Source organism: Cervus elaphus, chromosome 9, assembly GCF_910594005.1.
Source record: "Cervus elaphus chromosome 9, mCerEla1.1, whole genome shotgun sequence".
NCBI classification, from domain to species: domain Eukaryota; kingdom Metazoa; phylum Chordata; class Mammalia; order Artiodactyla; family Cervidae; genus Cervus; species Cervus elaphus.
Window position 1 is genome coordinate 74,452,325 of NC_057823.1, and position 21,066 is coordinate 74,473,390.

At 37.8% G+C, this 21,066-nt stretch overlaps 1 protein-coding gene across 2 annotated transcripts in view; it reads left to right on the forward strand.

The window, feature by feature from the left end:
* GABRG2 (gamma-aminobutyric acid type A receptor subunit gamma2) overlaps positions 1–15,882 on the forward strand; it is a 124,543-nt gene extending 108,661 nt beyond the window's left edge. The window contains exons 7-10 of one of the 2 annotated variants that reach the window (XM_043913480.1): positions 3,456–3,608; positions 9,790–9,995; positions 12,011–12,034; positions 13,438–15,882. In XM_043913480.1, the coding sequence (XP_043769415.1) occupies positions 3,456–3,608; positions 9,790–9,995; positions 12,011–12,034; positions 13,438–13,713 (659 nt within the window). In that variant the 3' untranslated portion in view covers positions 13,714–15,882. The remainder of the gene's footprint in view (positions 1–3,455; positions 3,609–9,789; positions 9,996–12,010; positions 12,035–13,437) is intronic. The other variant, XM_043913481.1, reaches the window with a different exon arrangement.
* Positions 15,883–21,066: the final 5,184 nt, after the last annotated feature.

Genomic DNA, 21,066 nt, shown 5'->3' on the forward strand with positions numbered 1-21,066 from the left:
ACCAGGTGAAATCTTGGTTTTTTTCACCACTTTGACAAAATGTTTAGGAGCTTTAAAGAAAATAAACGTGAACTATTCAGCCCAGTGTCTGCACATAGTAGGCCCTCATTACTTGAAAACAGTTTTATTATTTCCTGCATTCAGGAGGAGCAGATGTCTTATCATGGAATCAAGTTTTGACAAGGAGGTAGTTTCATGTGTAAGAGCCTACACACTCCAAAAAATTTGAATTTTAAAGCTTTCAAATTGTTAATGTGACAGACAACTAAAAAAAATAATTTTTGAAGTCCATTATTCACTGACATTGCTCTCTTCCTAAAACTAGACATAAGAATCTTACAAAAAATGGGCATTAATAGGTGTTATTCAAATGATATGTCTTCTCAATCATAGCCTGTGTCTGCTGCTGCTGCTGCTAAGTCACTTCAGTCCTGTCCGACTCTGTGCAACCCCATAGACGGCAGCCCACCGGGCTCCGCCGTCCCTGGGATTCTCCAGGCAGGAACACTGGAGTGGGTTGCCATTTCCTTCTACCTTCTTAATTAGGAAAAAAACAGGGACCCAAACTAATTTTTTTAAGATGCTATGGCTTTAAGTATCATGTTAGAATAAATCAATAGAATAAATTTGAAGTGGCTGGAATAACCACCTTTGACTTGGTGGGCATTTAAATTTTTGGACTTGGGGAAATCACTGATGCGGCACTTTCAGGGGATTTGATTTTATGGGCTTCTCATCCTGAGAGTTTTTAAAAATACAAAAAGTGATGTGGCCTTAGAGATAAGACAGATGTCAGGCTGTCACTGTGAAGCTGCTTGGCTTTTAAATGGCCTGTTCCCAAGTTTGAATCTGTAATCTAGTGATAGAAAAGCTTCGGATTTGTTGGCAAAGATGAAAGATGCTCAGAAGCTATTACCTTAAAATAGGAATTGATAGATAAATAGGCTAGGGAAGTCAAGATTCTGACCTAAAGGGAAGTGGAGAATTGAATTGAGATAATTATCTGTTAACTTGAGGCAAAATTAAAGTTCACCTTTAAAAGAGTCAGATCATTAATGCCAATGTGTAGATTCTCATTTACTTGCATGATAAGCAGTAAAAAGATGTTACTAAAATTGTCTAGATTTATTTAAAATATTATAATTTGCATGCAGAGAAGTCTCAAGGACTTGAAAAATTAGGGAGAAAAAGTGCCCCCAAATATGATTATTTAAAAAGAAACCCTTTCTTTCTTTGTGTTTCTTAGGTAGAATAAGAAACTTACATTTGCCTCTGGTATTGTGGTCCAAGAAACATGAAAGAAAAAGACAGACACTAATAGAGATCATCTCCAATTAAATATCTTTATAATAAATAGAGGCAGGCTGTAATTGAAGAATATTCTAGATTAGAACAAAAGCAGAGACCAAACAAATATATGAAATGCTATGACTTTGAATAGCCTAAATCCAAATAAGTCAATGCAGAGAAGCATCATCTCAGGGAACTAATACAAATCTATCTATGATCAATAAGAAAATTCCTACCTTTAACTTTTCAAAGAGAATTGCTAAATAACGGCTAATTACTGCTCTCAGAGCAGGAACTGTATGTTCTAATGGGAGCTTAATTCCATAATTAGTATCTGGGTCACTGTCACTGCCTTAACTAGGCCTGACTCAGACAAGTGACGGTCTGTCAGTCCACCGAAGGGCAGTGTTAGGAAGTAATCATAGCCCCACTTAGGAAATACCCCAGGGTTAGCAGAGAAGCTTTACTCCCTCAAAGAGTACCCAGCGAAGGGTCTTCTGTCTCAGCAGCTTAGAAGAATGTGGAGTGAAGCTAGAGAGGGAAGGAAGAAGCGGGCCAAGTAGCAATAACTGACCCAGCTCAGTCTTCTCTTTAGAAGCATGAAGCTTCTAAAGTGCCTTATTTTCAAATCAGATTTAAATCATCTAAGTAAGTAGAGAAACACAGACATGAAGTCAAGTAATTAAAATAAAAACTCATGATCTAGATTTCACTGTCCATTTATTTTAGGACAAATTATAAGGAAGGAAGAAGCAACATTTGAAAAGTAGTCTCATGTGTCGCCTCACATTAAGAGAGCAGATACAGTCTTTGAAAGTGATGTTCTCTTACATCAGTCTGAGCTATAAGTACAATCTGGTATATACAAGTACTTCATAGTTTGTACTGTAAAGTACTATATAGCACTCCAGGATGCACCATAAAGAAGCATATAGTAACTGGGGTGTGTCTAGGATATTTTCTAACTTCAAAAATTAAAATTTCAAAAAATTTCACTTGGAAGTGAAAACAACGCATGTATCATGATCTTAACAAATTACAGAGACTTGGGACTATGTCACATTACATTGTTCTCATGCAGAGCTGTATAGTTATTCTTGGATTGCTTAATTACTCTACTCTCTGGAATATTTACATAAATTCCTTTATAACCAAAATGTTCCAAAATACAACTTCCTGACTTTTGGTTTCTTTCTCTACAGTTAAATATATAAATACGTTGTTCATGTAATCATGTACTCACCAATGTTACTGAGTGCCTGCCTGGAATCCAGTGGGATGCTAAGTGTAGTGAGGGGCAGGGAAGGGCTAGGGTAAGCGCAGTCTGTGGACTCATGGAGATACAAGCTAACAGTGAGACAGATGTTAACATAACAACCACAGGGATGAACAATAAATTACAGACTGAAGCAGCTGTTATAAAGGAAAACCCCTCGATTCAACAGAAACATGAGAAAATGTCTCAGCACAGGAATCTGGTTATAAACTGAGTGAATAGTCATCTATTAGTTTCAAGCACAAGGGTGATTCTCTGGTTTATATGGAGAAAGGTCCTGAGAACAAGAGGAAAATGTAACAAATCTGAGAATTCATTGCAGGAAAGAGAGGCACGGGGTAAAAACAAAGATTCCCCTACCTCTGCACCAAATTAAAAAAACTTTACATTGTGTGCATTTAAGTAGGCGGGGACGGCAAAATTAAAAATCACCCGAAAGAAGAAAATACGAACAATATGCTCAAAGATATTTCCTTTTATCTAGTAGTCACGTTACTTCTTAAAGGATCAGAATTCAGTACAGGCTGGGTATTTTTTATAACTTTTTATTTTGTATTGGGGTATAGCCGACTAATAATGTTGTGATAGTTTCAGGTGAACAAGGAAGAGACTCAGTCATATGTATACATGTATCTATTTTTCCCCAAACTCCCCTCCCATCCCAGCTGCCACATAAGATTGAGCAAAGTTCCAGCCCTGTACAGCAGGACCGTATTGGTTATCCATTTTAAATACAGCAGTGAATACGGGCTGGGTTTTGCTTTTTGTTGTTTTTGTTCTTAATGCAGGTGGATTCTTTTAAGTGCACATGAGATTGATAGACAACTTATTTTCAGATGCTTTCTAGTTTTGTTAAGGGTCTTCATGGTCCATCTTTGTTCTGTTCCAGGGGATTATGTGGTCATGACTGTCTATTTTGACCTGAGCAGAAGAATGGGCTACTTCACCATCCAGACCTACATCCCCTGCACACTCATTGTTGTCCTATCCTGGGTATCTTTCTGGATCAATAAGGATGCTGTTCCAGCCAGAACTTCTTTAGGTGAGAGACAGTTCTTGTGTTGTAGTGTCCCAAGGTAAGTACTGAACAACACTCATCTTTATTCCCCCTTCTAAGTTGATTTGCTTTTAATTCAGTTAGTAATTACATAGAAATGTCATTTATTTAAAACTAGCACATTAAAACAGTGTTTAAAGCTTCTTAGTTCTGTTTTGCTAAATTCTCTCCTTGCTTTCAAAGTGTTAGTTGCTCAGACATGTCCAACTCTTTGTGACCCCATGGACTGTAACCTGCCAGGCTCCTCTGTTGATGGGTTTCTCCAGGCAAGAATACTGGAGTGGATTGCCATTCCCTTTTCCAGGGGATCTTCGCTACTAGACCTCCAGGTCTAGTAAGCTTTTAAATAAATTAACTGCGGATAAAAATATTAAAAAACTTCTTTTTAGATTTTTTGTTTGTTTTGGTTTCTGGGCAGTTGTATACCCATTAGAATTGGTTGTATTTATCCTTTCCCAACACTGTGTTTAGTGATGCCAGTTTGGTAGCTTGGAACATGGAAATAGATAAACACATGGAAATAGATAAACACAAAAAATAAGGGGCACCTTTTTCCTAGGGAATCAGTTGTTACACATGTACTAGCACACCACTCGCTACTGATTAATTTCAACATGCATAATTATGGTGATGACATTTGAAGGCATACACATACATAACTAGCTCTTTACAGAAGAGCTGTTGAAAAGATTATTTTGGAGAAAATAAAATTACCTATGAAGGATTATTTGCAATTTGCTCAATCTCTTGTCGGTGATACCTGTCTTGGAGTTTCACATCATTTTCCTCACATAAGGAAGAGGATTCAAAGATTATTACAAAGCCACAGACTCACAGGAACACTGGAGGCTAGGTCCATGAATAGAATTCTCATGCTACATAATATTTCCAAAGACTTAACTAAATCTATTGAAAAATGAATTATGAGGCTGCTATCCTCTTTCATCATCTGTGTGACAACTAGGACCACATTTTCTGTCTACTCTTTGGCTAGAGGCAGTATCATGTAATAGTCAAGAGCTTGGATTTTGAAGTCCAACAAATGGATTTCAACCCTCATACACGGTATGGCCTTAGACACATCCTTTAGTCTTTACAAACCACATTTTACTCACATGTGAAGTACCATTTCCTGTATCTAACTGTTGGGGTTTGTATTAGGTTAAATAAGGTACTCCATGCAAAGAGCACAAAACATAGTAGGGCCTCAGAAATACTAGCAATTATAGTCATTTTCTGACAAAGTGATCTGCACCAGGTTATTAAAACTGAGAGCAGCAATGATTACTGGGAAAAAAAGACATCATTTGCATATTTGTTCTTCTCCAAACCAAATTTAGTGTCCCATCTGTTTCAAAATAAGGTTATTTTGATTTTTTCTGTTACAGGCAGTACTTTAGGTTACAGGCTGTATTTAACAATTATAATATCTTGTCTAATGCTACATGCTAAGACAAACCCAAAATATGTTGCTACTCTTTAGGACGATTACTTGTCATCGTGAGTAGAATGCACCACACTACTTGCTCTCTGTGTCTGTCACGTCAGGGTATCAGTCAATGTCGTCTTCACTCCCAGGACAGCGCCTGATCCACGGCAGGCACCTCTGTGATTAGTCAAGTCATGTATGCATTTATGAGTGGATGGAACAAGCACACTGATGCATTCCAATCTACCTATCCCAAAAATATCTTAAGGGAAAGATTTCAAATCAATCTCTTCTCTTGAAGTCTAGATTCCTGCGGGTTAAAAACTCTCTTAAGGCTTTAGTACTAACTCATTTCCAACCACTTGTTCACTGAGTGCTCACCGGCAAGAGACCATAGCGGGAGAAGAAAGGAAGGTGAGTAGGCTGAGGAAGGAGGGACAGAGCCAAGAGCAGGTAGGTGCTCCTCTTACTCACAGCCAGTCATCCTCACTGTGGTCCTCATGCTCTTCCTACTCTTTAGAATAACTGCATGTAGCAGTTGTAATGAAAACAAAGGTTATTATCACATTTTTAGAGCTAAGGAAGCAGAGGTGCCGTAAGGTTAAATGGCACTCACAAGGCCACTGCCAGCAGACAGCAGATGTGTGCCTTGGCTGATGAGACCTAGATTGGCTCTGGGTGTGAGGCCCTGTTGAAGGGCCACTTGTGGGAGAAGGTGGGGCGGTGAGCTGAGCCAGTTTCTCCACTTTAGCTTTGCAGTCTCAGGTCTCTAGATCACTGCTTCTTAAGTTCAGCTGTGTATTTAAATCAATAGAGGTTCTTCAAAAGTACAACTGCCTTTGTCCAACCCCAGGATATGCCTAATTTAATGTCTTGAGAGCACACAGTAGGGTAGGGGTGGGGTGGAATTTAGGATAAAAAAAATTTAGGATTAAAAAAAAACAATTCCTCAGGTCATTCTAAGGTGTGATCAGGTTTGGGCTTAGGTTTAGGAACACTGATCTAGATCATTGAGTCCAATTACCTTTTCCAATGTTTATAATCAAGAGTTGAACCAGATGACCATCAATGCCTGTGAACTTAAAGTTTATTGCCACAAAACAGAGAGCCACTGTGTTTGATGAGTGAGATAAATATATCCACGTGGCTAAGAGAGTGACTGCTTTCTAAGTGCAGATCACAGCATTCGAGGTCATTTTGTAGGTTATAACACTTGAGTATAGTTTAGTACACAGGTGGTAGCTGGTGAGGTTTAATCATGGTATAAGGATGATGGATTAAACAAGGAAAATACCTCTTGGCATTTTTCACCCAAGTGATGAGGGTGAAGCAACATGCCTAAAGAGCTTACTTCATGCCAAGACTGAAGGAACTGAAAAAAGCTTATGGATATTTTTCATCTATCTCAAGTAAAAGAAGTCTAGTTTCTTTGCTTAGCAAAACTGGACTTAAAAACCACATTGAACAAAACACATTAGGCTATCTTGTTGCTGGTGAATCAGTTAGAATTACTACTTGTCCGTTCTTCACTGTTCTCTGTGGCTCCAAACAGACCTGAAAATATCTTGAAGGAACTTTTCAAGATTCTTCTTTTACATGCCTGCGATGAACTTCCATGTAGCCTAATAATATCAGACATGCCAAATTTTCTTAAGTGAACTTATCCATGATATCTGCTATGAATACTGACATTTTCACTTCTCATAGGTCATTTGTGGTTTGAGGCCTGAGTGAAGACCAAAAGTGCCAATTAATTTTTGAAATTATCCCACAAAAACATCAGCTGTGATTAGGTATAATCAAGAACTTCTACATCAATTAATACATAGACAACCTAAGTGAAGCTTTTTTACTTTGAGAAGCAGATCTTACTTCTCTAAAGTAAATGATAATAACACCTTATATTGAGACTTTACTAGGAATTGTCACTCTATGTTCATGATTTAATTTAATCTTCATGAGCACCTTATGCAGTCACTACCATCCCCAGTTTGTACTTGAGAAGCTAGACCACTCTTATGTTTCCATCATGACAACATGGAAGATTCACAGATCCACATCATATCCCAAACTAGGGACTTGGGATAGCTAAATCCCTAATAGCCCCTAAGAATGTGGTACTTCATCCTGCACATTATGGACCTATTTATAGAGAGGAAATACAACAATGTGGTTTAGAGCATTGCATTTAAAGTCAGACTTGCTGGGCTTGTAGGTTCTCTCTATCTCTTACTGGTTTACTCTTTATGTGCTCAGTTTTGTTTTTGTTTTTCACTTGCAAAAAGAAGGATAACAGTGCTTATTACCTAATTTTGAGGGTTTTCTGGGATTATTATACATATCAGGTACTTGACATAGTACCTGGTCAAACGAAGAGATTCTTAAATGTTAGCTACTGTTATGTACAACTAAAATGATCCTCCCAAATCATCAATATGGATTCCTATTTTCACATGTAGGTTGAGTCTCTTTGATCTTTCATGTATACACTATTCTTCAATTGTTTTATTTATTCAACAGATATTGAGTCCTAGCTCTATATTCACTATGGGGTTACAATGGACATCAAGATCCATGTTTTGTCTGTTGTCACAAAGTATGTAGACTAGACAGAGAGATGGATTACTCCATAATCGCTAATGATGGAACATGAGAGAGGTCTCAGTCTTTATGACTACAGTTTCCTTGTGGAGGGCCTCTATTAAAGGCTACTTCTTTCTGTGAAGTTCTAACCAACAATGATCCTTCGCTTCTCTAGAATTTCATGAAAGAAAGTGAAAGTGAAGTCGCTCAGTCGGGTCCGTTTTGCGACCCCACGAACTATAGCCTACCAGGCTCCTCCGTATATGGGATTTTCTAAGCAAGAATACTGGAATGGGTTGCCATTTCCTTCTCCAGGAGATCTTCCCAACCCAGGGATTGAACCCAGGTCTCCCACGTTGTAGGCAGACACTTTACCGTCTGAGCCACCAGGGACACGCAATGTATTAGAGAAACCTGATACTAAGCTAAGTGTTTGTAGAAATGTACCTAAACTCTTCAAAATGGCTCTGGAAAAAAACCTGAGCAATTAGGAAGAGAAAAGTCAATGTCCTTCTTTGCTTAACCTTTCTTCAAGAGTGGCTGGCTCCCCTTAACCATCTTTGGGGTATTCTGTACCCATGTTGTAAAGAGAGAAGAAAATCCTATTTCTCTTTTCCTGTGTGGGGATACTGTTCTTAATCTCTGTAGCTTCCTTCCCCTGCTCCTCAAGTTTCTCGTGTCTGATTCCTTCTGAGTTCCCCAGCACTGCTCTTTGAGGCAGAGACATTGACTCTCTCCTAGAAGTATCTTGGTCTGAGTAATAGAATGAACACACAGCATTAGATAACAGAAACTTCCCCTCTCCCCTGCCTCCAACAAAAATGTTAAGTCACAAGGCTATAGATGGTAAAGGCTTGGGAAGACCATTTTTGGAGTACAGAAAAGTTGCATCCAGTCATGATAAGAAATATTGAATTAAAATCATAGCATGATAAGAAATGGATGGGTCTTCAAAAAGATAGTCAAACAGATGCAGAAACTGAAACCTAGAATACTGAAGTGAATTGAGTTACTATAACTGGAGCTAGAACCTATTCAGGTACTGAATCCATGTCGCCTTTGTTATAAATAACACAGCTGTGAATACATATAGGTTGTCTTAACTTTGTTGTTAAATAATTATTGGGGAGAACTATTTTTCTTGGGCACTGTTGTACAATGGGAAAAAGGAATGTTTTGAAATCGGACATTTAACTTCTGTGCTCACATCTTTCTACTACCTTACTGTCTGACACAGAGCTTGTCTTTTGGCTTCCTTTTCCTCAACTATAAAATCAAAATGAAAATATCTGCTGTAAAGATTCAAAGAGAGAATGCACATGAAATACTTATCATAGTGCCTGGCACAAGGACATTTTCAGTAAATACTAGTTATATCACTTCTGAGATGCCTATTTTCATCATATAATAGTCTCTAAAGAATTTATACATCAAAACATGTCAGTCACACATGAAATACCTCCTCTATTTAATACCTTTAGAGGGCTTCTCCTTACACTTGCAGGCTCTGCATAACTTAACTAGGTAAGATCTATTTACCTAGCATCACTGTGACTTGGCCGCCCATCCCAGGTATTCTAAAAATTCAAAAGCAGATCAGGTTTCCCTCTTCAGAACCTCTCCTTAATTAATTCAGTCAGTTCAGCCCAGTCACTCAGTTGTGTCCAACTCTTTGCTACTTTAGCGTTAATAGCCAGAAGGTTGGTTTCTTCTCATTTTTTAAGCTTCACGTTAAATATCACCTCCTCAAACAGGCCTTCCACCTAAGTTCTCACTGCCCCTGTCCTTCTGCACGGGGCATACCATAATCTGTCATTATACTTCTCTCTGCTTCCTTGATTCATGGTGGGGTGTCTCTCACTGAAATACATATGGGCATACATAAGGGACATATGGGCAGAGACCTTGTCTGTTTTATTTCTCAGCACAAAGTCAGCACATTCTTAGCACATTTCTCAGCACATACGGTAGATGACACATGGTAGGCAGGAGGTACATATCTGTGAACAGTGTGAGTGAATTCCAGTCAAGTCTCCTTTCCCAGAACTGAGGCCACTCCTCAGCAGTCACAAAACACATTTAGTCTCACCAGTGAGACAGTGATCCAATGTGCTGGTGTGGTCACAGGATCTGTTTTATCCTGCCTTCCCCCAGGAATCACCACCGTCCTGACAATGACTACCCTCAGCACCATTGCCAGGAAGTCTCTCCCCAAGGTCTCCTACGTCACAGCGATGGATCTCTTTGTATCTGTTTGCTTCATCTTTGTCTTCTCGGCTTTGGTGGAGTATGGTACTCTGCATTATTTTGTCAGCAACCGGAAACCAAGCAAGGACAAAGACAAAAAGAAGAAAAACCCTGTATGTATCATTTCTCATTGGGCCCTTTGACATTTTTATGCAGAAAGATCATCTGGTTTTGTTTTGGTTTGGCCTTGCTCGGTCTGTCTGTGGGTTATCCACACTCTGGGCCCCAAGGTGAAGATAGCACGTGTGAGTTTGGCCAGGCTACCAGGATTCATGAGTAACTCGGGAGAGACCGGATTCACTGAGGCAGACTGTAGCTCTCTTCATTTCACTGGGAGAATAACCATGACAGGAAACTGCATTCATCTTTTAGTAGCTGTTAGTTTAGGTTTCACTGACTTTCAGCTGTCTGATTCTTAACTATAATATTTTAAAATTATTGATGTTTTAAGTCCTTCATCCAGTGCTTTCCAATAGGAAGCCATAGGTTCTTAAAGTTTCAGGGATCACCATACTTTTGCAAATCATTTAGAGTGTGTGTGTGCATTGCCAGAGGACTTCTGTTGGTTTTATACTCAAAATATATATTTTTAGCCTCCCTGTGTTATCATGTTCTCATATATAAATGAGTATTATTTTATATATATCTTATGAGGCTGCTGTGAAAAATAAATGTGGTAATGGATGTAAAAGACATTAAATAGTACCTGGCATTTATAATTGATGATGATGGCTGATGTTGATGATTTATATAGTTACCAACCTGGATTGAGTTCAGTGATTTGGAAACAGGTAAGATGATTTCACCTTGCCACCAAACTTTAAACAGAGTTGAAGAAGCACATTTATAAAAGCCTAAAGTAACTTTTCTATCATGGATGCTGAAAAGAGCATGTAGCTACCCATTTGCCCACTTAAATCCAATGTTTGGTTCACAGGAGGCCCGATGAAAATTAAGGTCCATTTCTTTCCAAAAATGGGGCAAAGGAACTCACCCACCCTCCTGTATTTACAGCCTTTCCTGGTCTTCTGCTCTAAAGGCTGAGGGCCATGCCAGTGGCTAGCTTTCTGACCCACGGGCTTTGGGGAGCTGAATTATAACCACTGATTCTAGCCTGAATCCTGATGCATCTTCAGAAACCCAGGTGAAATTTGACAAATGGCACATGTTATTTGACTGTAAAAACATTATAACAGGTAAAGAAAGATGCATCATTATTTTCAATGATTAATGCAAAATAAATGCTTATCTTCAATTTCCCAAATAATCACTACACTTTGTGCAGCCCCTTCTTTTTCTGTATGGCCTCTCTTTCCCTTTGCATCTTTTCTATCCTTAGTTTATTTTCCTTGTTGTGTTGTTTTTGTTCCCTCCCCTTTCTTCACTTGCCATTTCATTTTCCCCCCAAAAGATGATTCTATCGCCATGCAGCATTATTACCTGCCAGTAGTAACAAGGGAGTGAGGACTGACAGTGGACAAAAGCCCTTTGGCCCTTTCTATTGCAGAGTGGATTTTGTTGCAGATAGAAACACTTGGATTCCTTAGACCAGGGTCCTGGTCCTGAGGATGGCAGAGAGAGAAAACTTGACAGAGGAGAAAGGGAATTGAAGAAACTACAAAGATCAAATTACCCAAGAACTCTATGCACATTTCCCTTTTAAGCCAATTAGATGATTTATCAGAATTAGCTAGAGTCTAAGTTGTGACTGAGAAGCTAAAATTTCACTTTCCCATTTAATATGTTCTTGGGTTCATTATGTCAAGACTCTCCTAGTTAAGGCCTCCTTAATAATAATCAGAAAATAAAACCAGCATTTCTATACAGGGAAAATAGGCAACAAAGCTTCCTTACAAGTGGGCAGTACTGAATTTTGCAGTTAGATCACTGTAGATTAATTTATCAAAGATTTCACTAGGAATCTCCAAAATTTCATTTTCTAGCTTTAGGCATATACTTTATCCCAAGTTCAAAACTGTCCTTCTGTGTTTATAATTTCAGTTCATTTCACTTGCTATGTTTTCAAAATGTATTTTTAATTTATCTTATTTTGTCTCTTTTTTTTCTTTTTTTCCTTCTTTTAATTAAAAAAAAAATGCGATTCTCTTTTCTGTCTACAAACCCAAAGCTTCTTCGGATGTTTTCCTTCAAGGTATAATGTTTTTGGAATGGAAATTCACTGCATGCAACTGCTGGATTTAACTATTAATGCTTACATGGTGTTTTATTTATTTTTTATGAATAGACATTTAAGCATTCTACTAGAGATAACACATTTAAGATGGAAAAAGTTCTTTAGAATTTTAGAGTTGATTCAGCAACCCTACATTAATTCAGAGGTTTTGACCTAACATGAGATTAAAAATCTCTAAGCTCTATGAGATGTCATTACTGAAGTGGGCCTCATTAAATATCAAAGCCAAGACTTACCCTCCTTTGCAGATAAAAATGGAATCCAGTTTCACTGGTTGTACCTACCAAGTTCCATTTATTTCCTAAAATTTAACTCTGTAAGTCCTAATTCAAAAAAGGATTGTTTTTCAATAACTACAGATAATAATTTCCATTGGCCTGAACTCCACATGTTGGTTCCACAAAAATGATGCTGTCTTTGAAATGTTTTAAATTAAAACACCCATCCCTTCCTTCCAGGGTTATCCAGGGGCCTTTTTAACTCTATCATACAATATTCAATGAGATTTCTATTCTCAGCTGAACTTTCTGATAGCTGATTCAAAGATAATAGGATTTGTATTTATATCATTCCTAAAACTAACTTACCAAATTAACATTAAATAAATTGAGTTTTCTAGCAATTTTATAATTGGTGCAGCAGGAAAGATTATCATTTAATTAATTGGTACTAGTTTCTTCTCAAATCCTCAAGAGAGTTTGACAGCTAGTAACATTTAAAAAATTTCACTCACATGTAGTTTAATATCGCTGACATTCTGAAGCTTCTAAAGGGTGATGTTAGACAAAGTACTATATTACTTTAAAGTATAAGCCCTACCATTGTGGTATAAACTCAGGAAGCTTCTATATTTATATATAGCTTAACATTTTCTGTTAAAAGCATTTAACACATTTGCTCAGTGTAATGGGGTTTACTATTTGCCTATATAGATAAGCATGTACACAAAATTTGATTTCACAATTGACTCATTTTTATTTCTCTGTCCTACTCACATGCAACACCATTAAATGCCTTCATGTAACCAACCTCACATCTAATATTTACTAGAATAAGATTCCATGTAGTTGTTTGGTTTAAATCTTCAAACTTTGAGTTCTTTTGGTGTTCAATCTTCTTGCTATAGCTTATTAGCTTGGTGGTATTATTTTCAGCTGCACTGCTTAAGCTCAAAATTTGAAATCTGCAACTGCTATCCTTCTAAGTTCAATTTCACCATTGTAGATCATGATGTCATAGCAATTCCCTGAGTACTCATTTTCAGATTCATCATTTGCACACTGGGGACATTGTGGAGACACGGTCTGAGATTTATCAGGTAAAACTAACTCTGATCCCTCTCCTTCCCTACTCCATCTTAGGCCCCTACCATTGACATCCGCCCACGGTCAGCAACCATTCAAATGAACAATGCCACACACCTTCAAGAGAGAGATGAAGAATACGGGTATGAGTGTCTGGATGGCAAGGACTGTGCCAGTTTTTTCTGCTGTTTTGAAGATTGCCGAACAGGAGCTTGGAGACACGGGAGGATACATATCCGTATTGCCAAGATGGACTCCTATGCGCGGATCTTCTTCCCCACTGCTTTCTGCTTGTTCAATTTGGTTTATTGGGTCTCCTACCTTTACCTGTGAAGAGGTAGGGGTGTTACTGATGTGGGTCTTACTCACTAAATCTCACGAAGAGAAGATGTCCTTTCTAAATCTACTTACATGACCCCCTGGGTAGTTCACCATACTCTGAATTTGTTTCTGTGTTGCAACCTGGTGAATTGTATTCATGTCATACTGTTGGCACCCAACTCTCCTATGGTAAGTGTAATCTGAAGTATAATGTTTGCCGTGTCTCAAAACCTGCAAGGCAAAGTGAAATTAGAGCAAGAAAACTGAAACAAAACAAGTTTTTCTTTCAGCTACAACAATTGCAATCGTGAAAGCCATTATTATTTACAGTGGTGGTATCCTTCCTGAATTCAAAATACAACTAGATGCACAAGACCCAAAAGTGTACCCTCTGTTCTGGGATCAAGTTGTGGTAAATTTGATCCCCAAAGGATATCTCCCTAATTTGAGAAAAATCACAACCTGCTTTAAATATAGGAACCTAGACTAGAAACCTATTATATCTCCATTCCAAGATATGAAGGAAACTTCCTCCACATCACATGTACAATGATGTAAATATTTCAGTAACATAGAATGCTTCAAGTTTAATGCATGCATCTCTCTAGAGCTGAAACAAGTGGACTGAAGTTAACATCATATTGTCTTTTATTCTGTGTCTTTGGGCTCTAAATGATTCATGAATGTAATTATGTGGGTTTGGATTTGGAACAGGAGAGAGGAATCTTCTCCCTCGCATGAAGATTCAAACATCTTGTTTTTTGTGTTTTTTTTTTTTTCCTTGTAAGATGTATTACAACACTAAGTAAAATACAGAATGGATAATTGACATTTGCCACCTTGAAATATGCCCAGTTTCATAGAGTATAAATAAATGTACGTGCTTGCTACTTTTTCTTCTTTTTAGGATAATAGGTCATCACAGAACTTATGCTCAAGATCTGCTTCTAGTGACTGTGAGTGCCTTGTGGGCAGAATCCTTGTAATTTCTTCTTTGGGTTCTTAGCACCATGTAGAGTGCTTGGCACACAGCTGGTGCCAGTGAGTGTGGTTTGACGTGAACTGGCTTTAGATGCTTCTGGTAAAGCTTTCTGAACTGGTCTGGAACCAGTGATTCATCTTTTCATACAGGCATTACCCAGTGCTATTTGATCTTGTAGAAGTAAACAGAAGGATCCAAAGAACTTTGACTATCTTTGTTCATTATTACACATTTTCTTTAGGCAAAGATCATATTCCTTTTAGAACAGTATTTACGTCCTATATTTCTGTACAGAAATGAGTCTCCTAGGGCATAATTAGAATCTGTGTAGTGTGGTTCCAGGTCTGGGGGTGAGTCAGTCCTGACCCACCCACTTTTTCACCGAGGACGTAAGACAGGCCCAGCAGGAGTCATACCTGACTGGTGTTCAAATGTAGTCTTCTTTGCTCTGGGGAAAGCAACATGTACTGAAGTTTACATTTACAAAATTAAAGAAACCTGAAAGACTTACAAGGAGGTCAAGCCTATGACTGTGTCCTCATGTGAGCATCCTGCACTCACATCAAGTGGCTATCCCAGGCTTCACACTTGATGAGTTGAGCTCCATTTTCATGTATCCATCCTGAATTCCTATTTTTCTAAAATAGCATCCTTCATCAGTTCTGCCTTTTGGCAATCATTTCTTTAAGTCAGAATTTAATCAGAGCTACAGATAATCTACAAAGAGTAGAAAAGAAGAGAAAGTATTATTGTTAATAGAAAACCATGTAAAGTCATCATCAGGTCATCTGGATGAATCTTGAAATACATATAGCTGCCAAATTTACAAACCTTTACTGTATCATTGCTGTAGTATATAACCTCAAACAGGTGTAAATAGAATTATTTTCTTGTTTTGAATTGTTAACATATTAAATGTTGACTCTTTGGGAGAGTTGTTGGCAAATTTTTGATGACAAGAAACATGTTATTATTGTCAACTTGAAATGTATTCCATTAACAGGGACATTCAAGAAAAAAAGCTAGCTTTCCAATGTGTGCATAGTATTGGCAACATAAATATATATTATATATAATCTAATTCTTAATTATCAGCTGCTCCCAGTCTATGTATATGAAAACCTTTTCACAAAGGGAACTGCCTAATATGTGGACTTTTACAATAAAAATGCTGCATTCTAAGCCATGGCATCAGGTCAGTGGTTGGTTGGACTTGTTTTGTCTTAAAAGAGACAAACTTCACTTTCTGCTTGTCTCTTCTCTGATCCCTCTTCTCTGTCTCACTCCCCAATAATGCCTTCCCTTTATGTAAATTTTAGTTGTGAGCAGTGTGATCATGTTTTGCATGATACTCACTTCAAAGAAATTAAGAGATGGTTTTTGGAGTGTGGAGTAGAGACATAAAGAAATGGCATGTGGTACATATACACCATGGAGTATTACTCAGCCATTAAAAAGAATTCATTTGAATCAATTCTAATGAGATGGATGAAACTGGAGCCCATTATACAGAGTGAAGTAAGCCAGAAAGATAAAGACCAATACAGTATACTAACACATATATATGGAATTTAGAAAGATGGTAATGATAACCCTATATGCAAAACAGAAAAAGAGACACAGATTTACAGAACAGACTTTTGGACTCTGTGGGAGAAGGCCAGGGTGGGATATTTTGAGAGAACAGCATCGAAACATGTATATTATCTAGGGTGAAACAGATCACCAGCCCAGGTTGGATGCATGAGACAAGTGCTCGGGCCTGGTGCACTAGGAAGACCCAGAGGGATCGGGTAGAGAGGGAGGTGGGAGGGGGAATCAGGATGGGGAACACATGTAAATCCATGGCTGATTCATGTCAATGTATGACAAAACCCACTACAATATTGTAAAGTAATTAGCCTCCAACTAATAAAAATAAATGGAAAAAAAAAAAAAAAAAGAAATGGCATGAAGGAGTAGCTCAAGACTTCTGTGCCTAAAACTTTGGTGAGGCTAACAATATGGACATTGGTGTCAGCCATCACTGGGCTCCCAACTCTACCAGAGACCAGCTGTTTCCCAATTGTCAGGTCAGCCTTTATAAGCCTCCATTTTACCAGCTATGAATTAGGGGTAATAAGGCCACCCCATGTGGTGACACCAATGCTCTGCTGCTGGGCTCCTCCCACTCCCGTCAAATCAGCTAACAGCATCTGGCACTATTCAAATGTCTTAATCGAGGCCCTGTAGCATGATTTTTCATTTTGAAAGAGTAACTGAACTGCAAACCTTTCTTTATACTACAGGCTGACAATCCAAGTCTTTATTGAAAAATCTCACAGATTATTTTCAAGGCCAAAGAGGCCATCTCTGTAACCACCCCCTCAAATTAAAAATATAGGGATCCATGCTCCAAAGATGGTATCGGTATCATATTTTTGTTTTAAGTCCTCTGAATTCTTCAGAACACTTAGCAAAATCCTTTACAAACCCAGCTACCCTAACCTTCCTCTTGCTATCGTTCTCTTGGCCCCTTATGTCTTCCTGCATCCTTTAAACATCTATTTCTCACCTTCCAGACACATAAAAAAAAATTAGTTTTCACTTCGGTCTTGTTTCCCATCTAACTCAATGCCTTTATTTTTAGCTTCCATCCCCTTTTTAAAGTCTCAGTATTATTCTAACTAGTAGCAATGCTTTTTGTCTCTAACGAAGGTCAAATTACATGTAGCCAAATGATGTGGTCACTGGGGATTATGTCAAAAATTGCTATCTCTATGCCTTGTCACTATGGATTTTTGTTTAACATGTAGAAGAAAGAGAGAATAACCTACACCGATAGCTCTGCTATATAATTTTAATGCTCACTGAGTTGCCAAAGGTCACACAGCCAGTTAATGGCAAACACGGGACAGCCACCCAAGCATTACTTTCTACTGACCCTCACAGTGTTTTAGGATTTGGAAGTCAAATCTGGAACACATTATCTTCCTCTTCATGCTTTAAGATCTGCCAAATTTGAAGATGCCTTCTTTCTTTGATCTTGACTTCATTTTAATTGCAGTGAGATAAATTTTAAAACATGTAGCAACAGAGTTAAGTTGATGGATTTTACATTTATTTTCTTCTATTCCTAGTCACTTTCCAGTGTTATTCACTGCTCTCAGAACTCTGCTTGAAACAAGGGATCTCCAAGAATCTGAAAAGTTCTAGACCCAGACAGAGTTGCCCTTTTTTTCCTCTGTGTGTGGAAGAATAGAAAACCAGAGTTTCTTATATCTTGTCTCTACCTGCTCATTCTTTCCACTGTATCAGAAAAGTGGTAGGAGTACTCTCTTACTATTTGGTCTGAGGTTAGATACCAATTACAAAATCCTGTTGTGATTTTATTTTTCTCTATTTGGGATTTTTTTTAAGTTTTCCCTTATTATTGTTTTTGAAACAAAATGGAAAGGCAGACACTCTTACTCCAGATTACACAGGTTCAAATCCTGGACCTGTCAAGACTTAATATTCAACAATTTCTCTACAAGGAGTGACTGAAGTAATACTGAAGAGTTATTGGATTGTTAGTAATTTTCTTTAGCACAGATATGCAATGTCAGAAAACAAACAGCATGAGGCTCATAGTCTACCTGGCTTAAGAATAATGCTTGTCATTTATGAAGTTAATTACTACATTGTTCTACTTTGTGGGAATGTGGTATTATTATAATCCCATATTTGGGAAATTCACGTACATAAAGAAAATTATAGAGCTAAGTGTTAACAGAGGACTATTCTCAAGTGGAACAGTATATTATTTAAATCACTATATGTGATATGTATGAAGATACAAACGTTGATACCTTTTGAAAATTAAACATGATTTCCCTTAAAATATTTAAATCCCTAAAAAGACTGTTAAATGAACATGTGAAACATAAATAAATATGTAGTTCTATCTTAATATAGTGTTTTTGCAATATAAATCAAATACATTGTTTTGCAGCTGTTTCAAAAATCCTTAGTGAAATGAACCTAAGGACTCATTAATCACTACTGAGGGCTCTGCCCATAAAAAAAAGAAAAAAATGTCACTGGACCAAGAATAGAGATTTTAAGTCACATCTGAAGCTCTTCCAATTTTAGTTCCTTCTCCTGACATGTCTTAATTGTCACTCCTCTGCTGTTTATTATGGTATGATACTATTGATTACCATCTACCACTTAGACGCTCCTAAACTCTGCCATATCTCCATACAGATATCTTGACACATCTGTCCTATTTCTCTTTGAGTAGTCTCTAAAATAGTGCCATATTCCTAGAATACCTTTTTCAGCTCAACATACTGAAGAGTCACTAATTAAAGATTCTACCTGGTCCAAGAAGTCTTTCCAGTCTGACTAAAGTATAATAAGCTATTTTTTTTCATCCCTTCCAATACTTGATGAGATTTTTGAATAGTCTAATCCTAATATTTATCTCAGCTAAGCACTTAAATTCATCTAATCCTCTTAGTAAACACATTTTAAATGAACAGTTCTGTGACAAGAATATGATATAAATAATTCACTATCCATTTGCATCTTAAATCAGGTTATTTATCTTCCATCTATCTCCCTGCTATGCAAATTTGCCTCATAGGTTTTTTTTTCTGTTACTTGTAATTTTTATGGGTCTGAAAATAAGTGCCCCATCAAAGAAGTTTTAATTAAGCATCTATTGCAATTCAGTATAAAGCTTTCAATAAATGCATATTGCAAGCCTCACACAGGTCACTGTGAGTGTAGGACAAGATACATTTCAGGACATGGTCTGCTTCAAAATGTCCCTAATATGATAGAGGAGTCAGATAAGAATACAAGTAAATATAATGAAGCTGTGCAAAATAGTTGTAGATAGAAGGAACCGTTCTAATTGAGGGTGAAATCAGAAATTTCCTCTGTAATACAAAGCATTCCACCATGTGTGAGAAGGACCCATTACTGCATTAAAACATTCTTTCTGGCTACTAAGGAAAGCCTTGTAGAAAATTTGAAAAATATGAAAATGCACAAAGAAAAAAATGTTATCCTTTATCCACTAGCAAGAGTTAACCTCTAAAAGCATCCTTTATCTTTTTCTCCTTTTTCAGTTTTCTTTATGTATTTAAACAGATAGATAAATGATAGATAAATACAATAGGTACATAGAAGCATAGGTAAAAATACACAATAGATATGTTTTGTAGCCTGATTTTTCATACAATTAGGCATGAATTAACAAACATTTTCTGAAATTCTATTATATCATACATCTATATTATAATTTATTTAGCCAGTCCCTATTCTGTTTATTTTTGTTGTTATAAATAATTCTACAATCAATATCTACATATATCTCAGGTATATCTACATATTTCCCAGAATTTTCATAGAACAAATACCAACAGTTGGCTTTGCTGAACATAAAGGCATAAGCATTCAACAGAGTCCTAGCAGAAACCAGAAGGTATACTCAGATAAGTGAAGAGAAATGAATGGAGGGGTTATTTGCAAGGTTATGAGCAAGGTTAAGATCCACCAGTAAAAGGATGCGGTGGTACCATGCGTCTAACAGGAATGGAAGGTCATCCAGTTCTGTTCAGTCGCTCAGTCATGTCTGACTCTTTGTGACCCCATGGACTGCAGCACTCCAGGCTTCCCTGTCCATCATCATCTCCTGGAGCTTGCTCAAACTCTTGTCCATCATTACCATCTGAATTAGTGTCCTATTGCTATTGTATCAGATAACCACAAACTGAGGGACTCAATGGCAGCACGAATGCATCACCACCTCTGAACAGCGGAAGTCTCACCGGCTACAACAGAAGTATCTTCTAAGCTGAGTTTTTGCTGGATACTCTTAAGGGAGAATATGCTCTTTGCTTTTCAAGTTTCTAGAGGCTTCCTGCACTTCTTGGCTAGTGGCCCCCTCTTCCATCTTCAAAGCTAGCAATCACATCAGTACAACCTGTTTCCTTCCTCACATGTCCTGTTCTAGCTCTGAACTCTGACTTGCAAGAACCGCTGAGATAACTTTGTCACTCAGTTGGTGTTAGTGGCTCAGTCATGTCTGACTCTTCGTGACCCCATAGACTGTAGCCCACCAGGCTCCTCTGTCCATGGAGTTATCCAGACAAGAATACTGGAATGGACTGCCATTTCCTTCTCCAGGGGATCTTCCCTACCCAGGGATCGAACCCAGGTCTCCCTCATTGCAGGCAGATGCTTTCGTGTTTGAGCCACCAGCACCCAATAATCCTGAACAATTTAAATCTGTTCATCTCCAATCCTACAAACCGATTTGCCCCCTTTTTTTAACCAAATAAGGTACATTCATTCACAGATTCTGAGGATTAGAACATGAGCATCTTTGGGGGACAATCATTCTGCCTGTC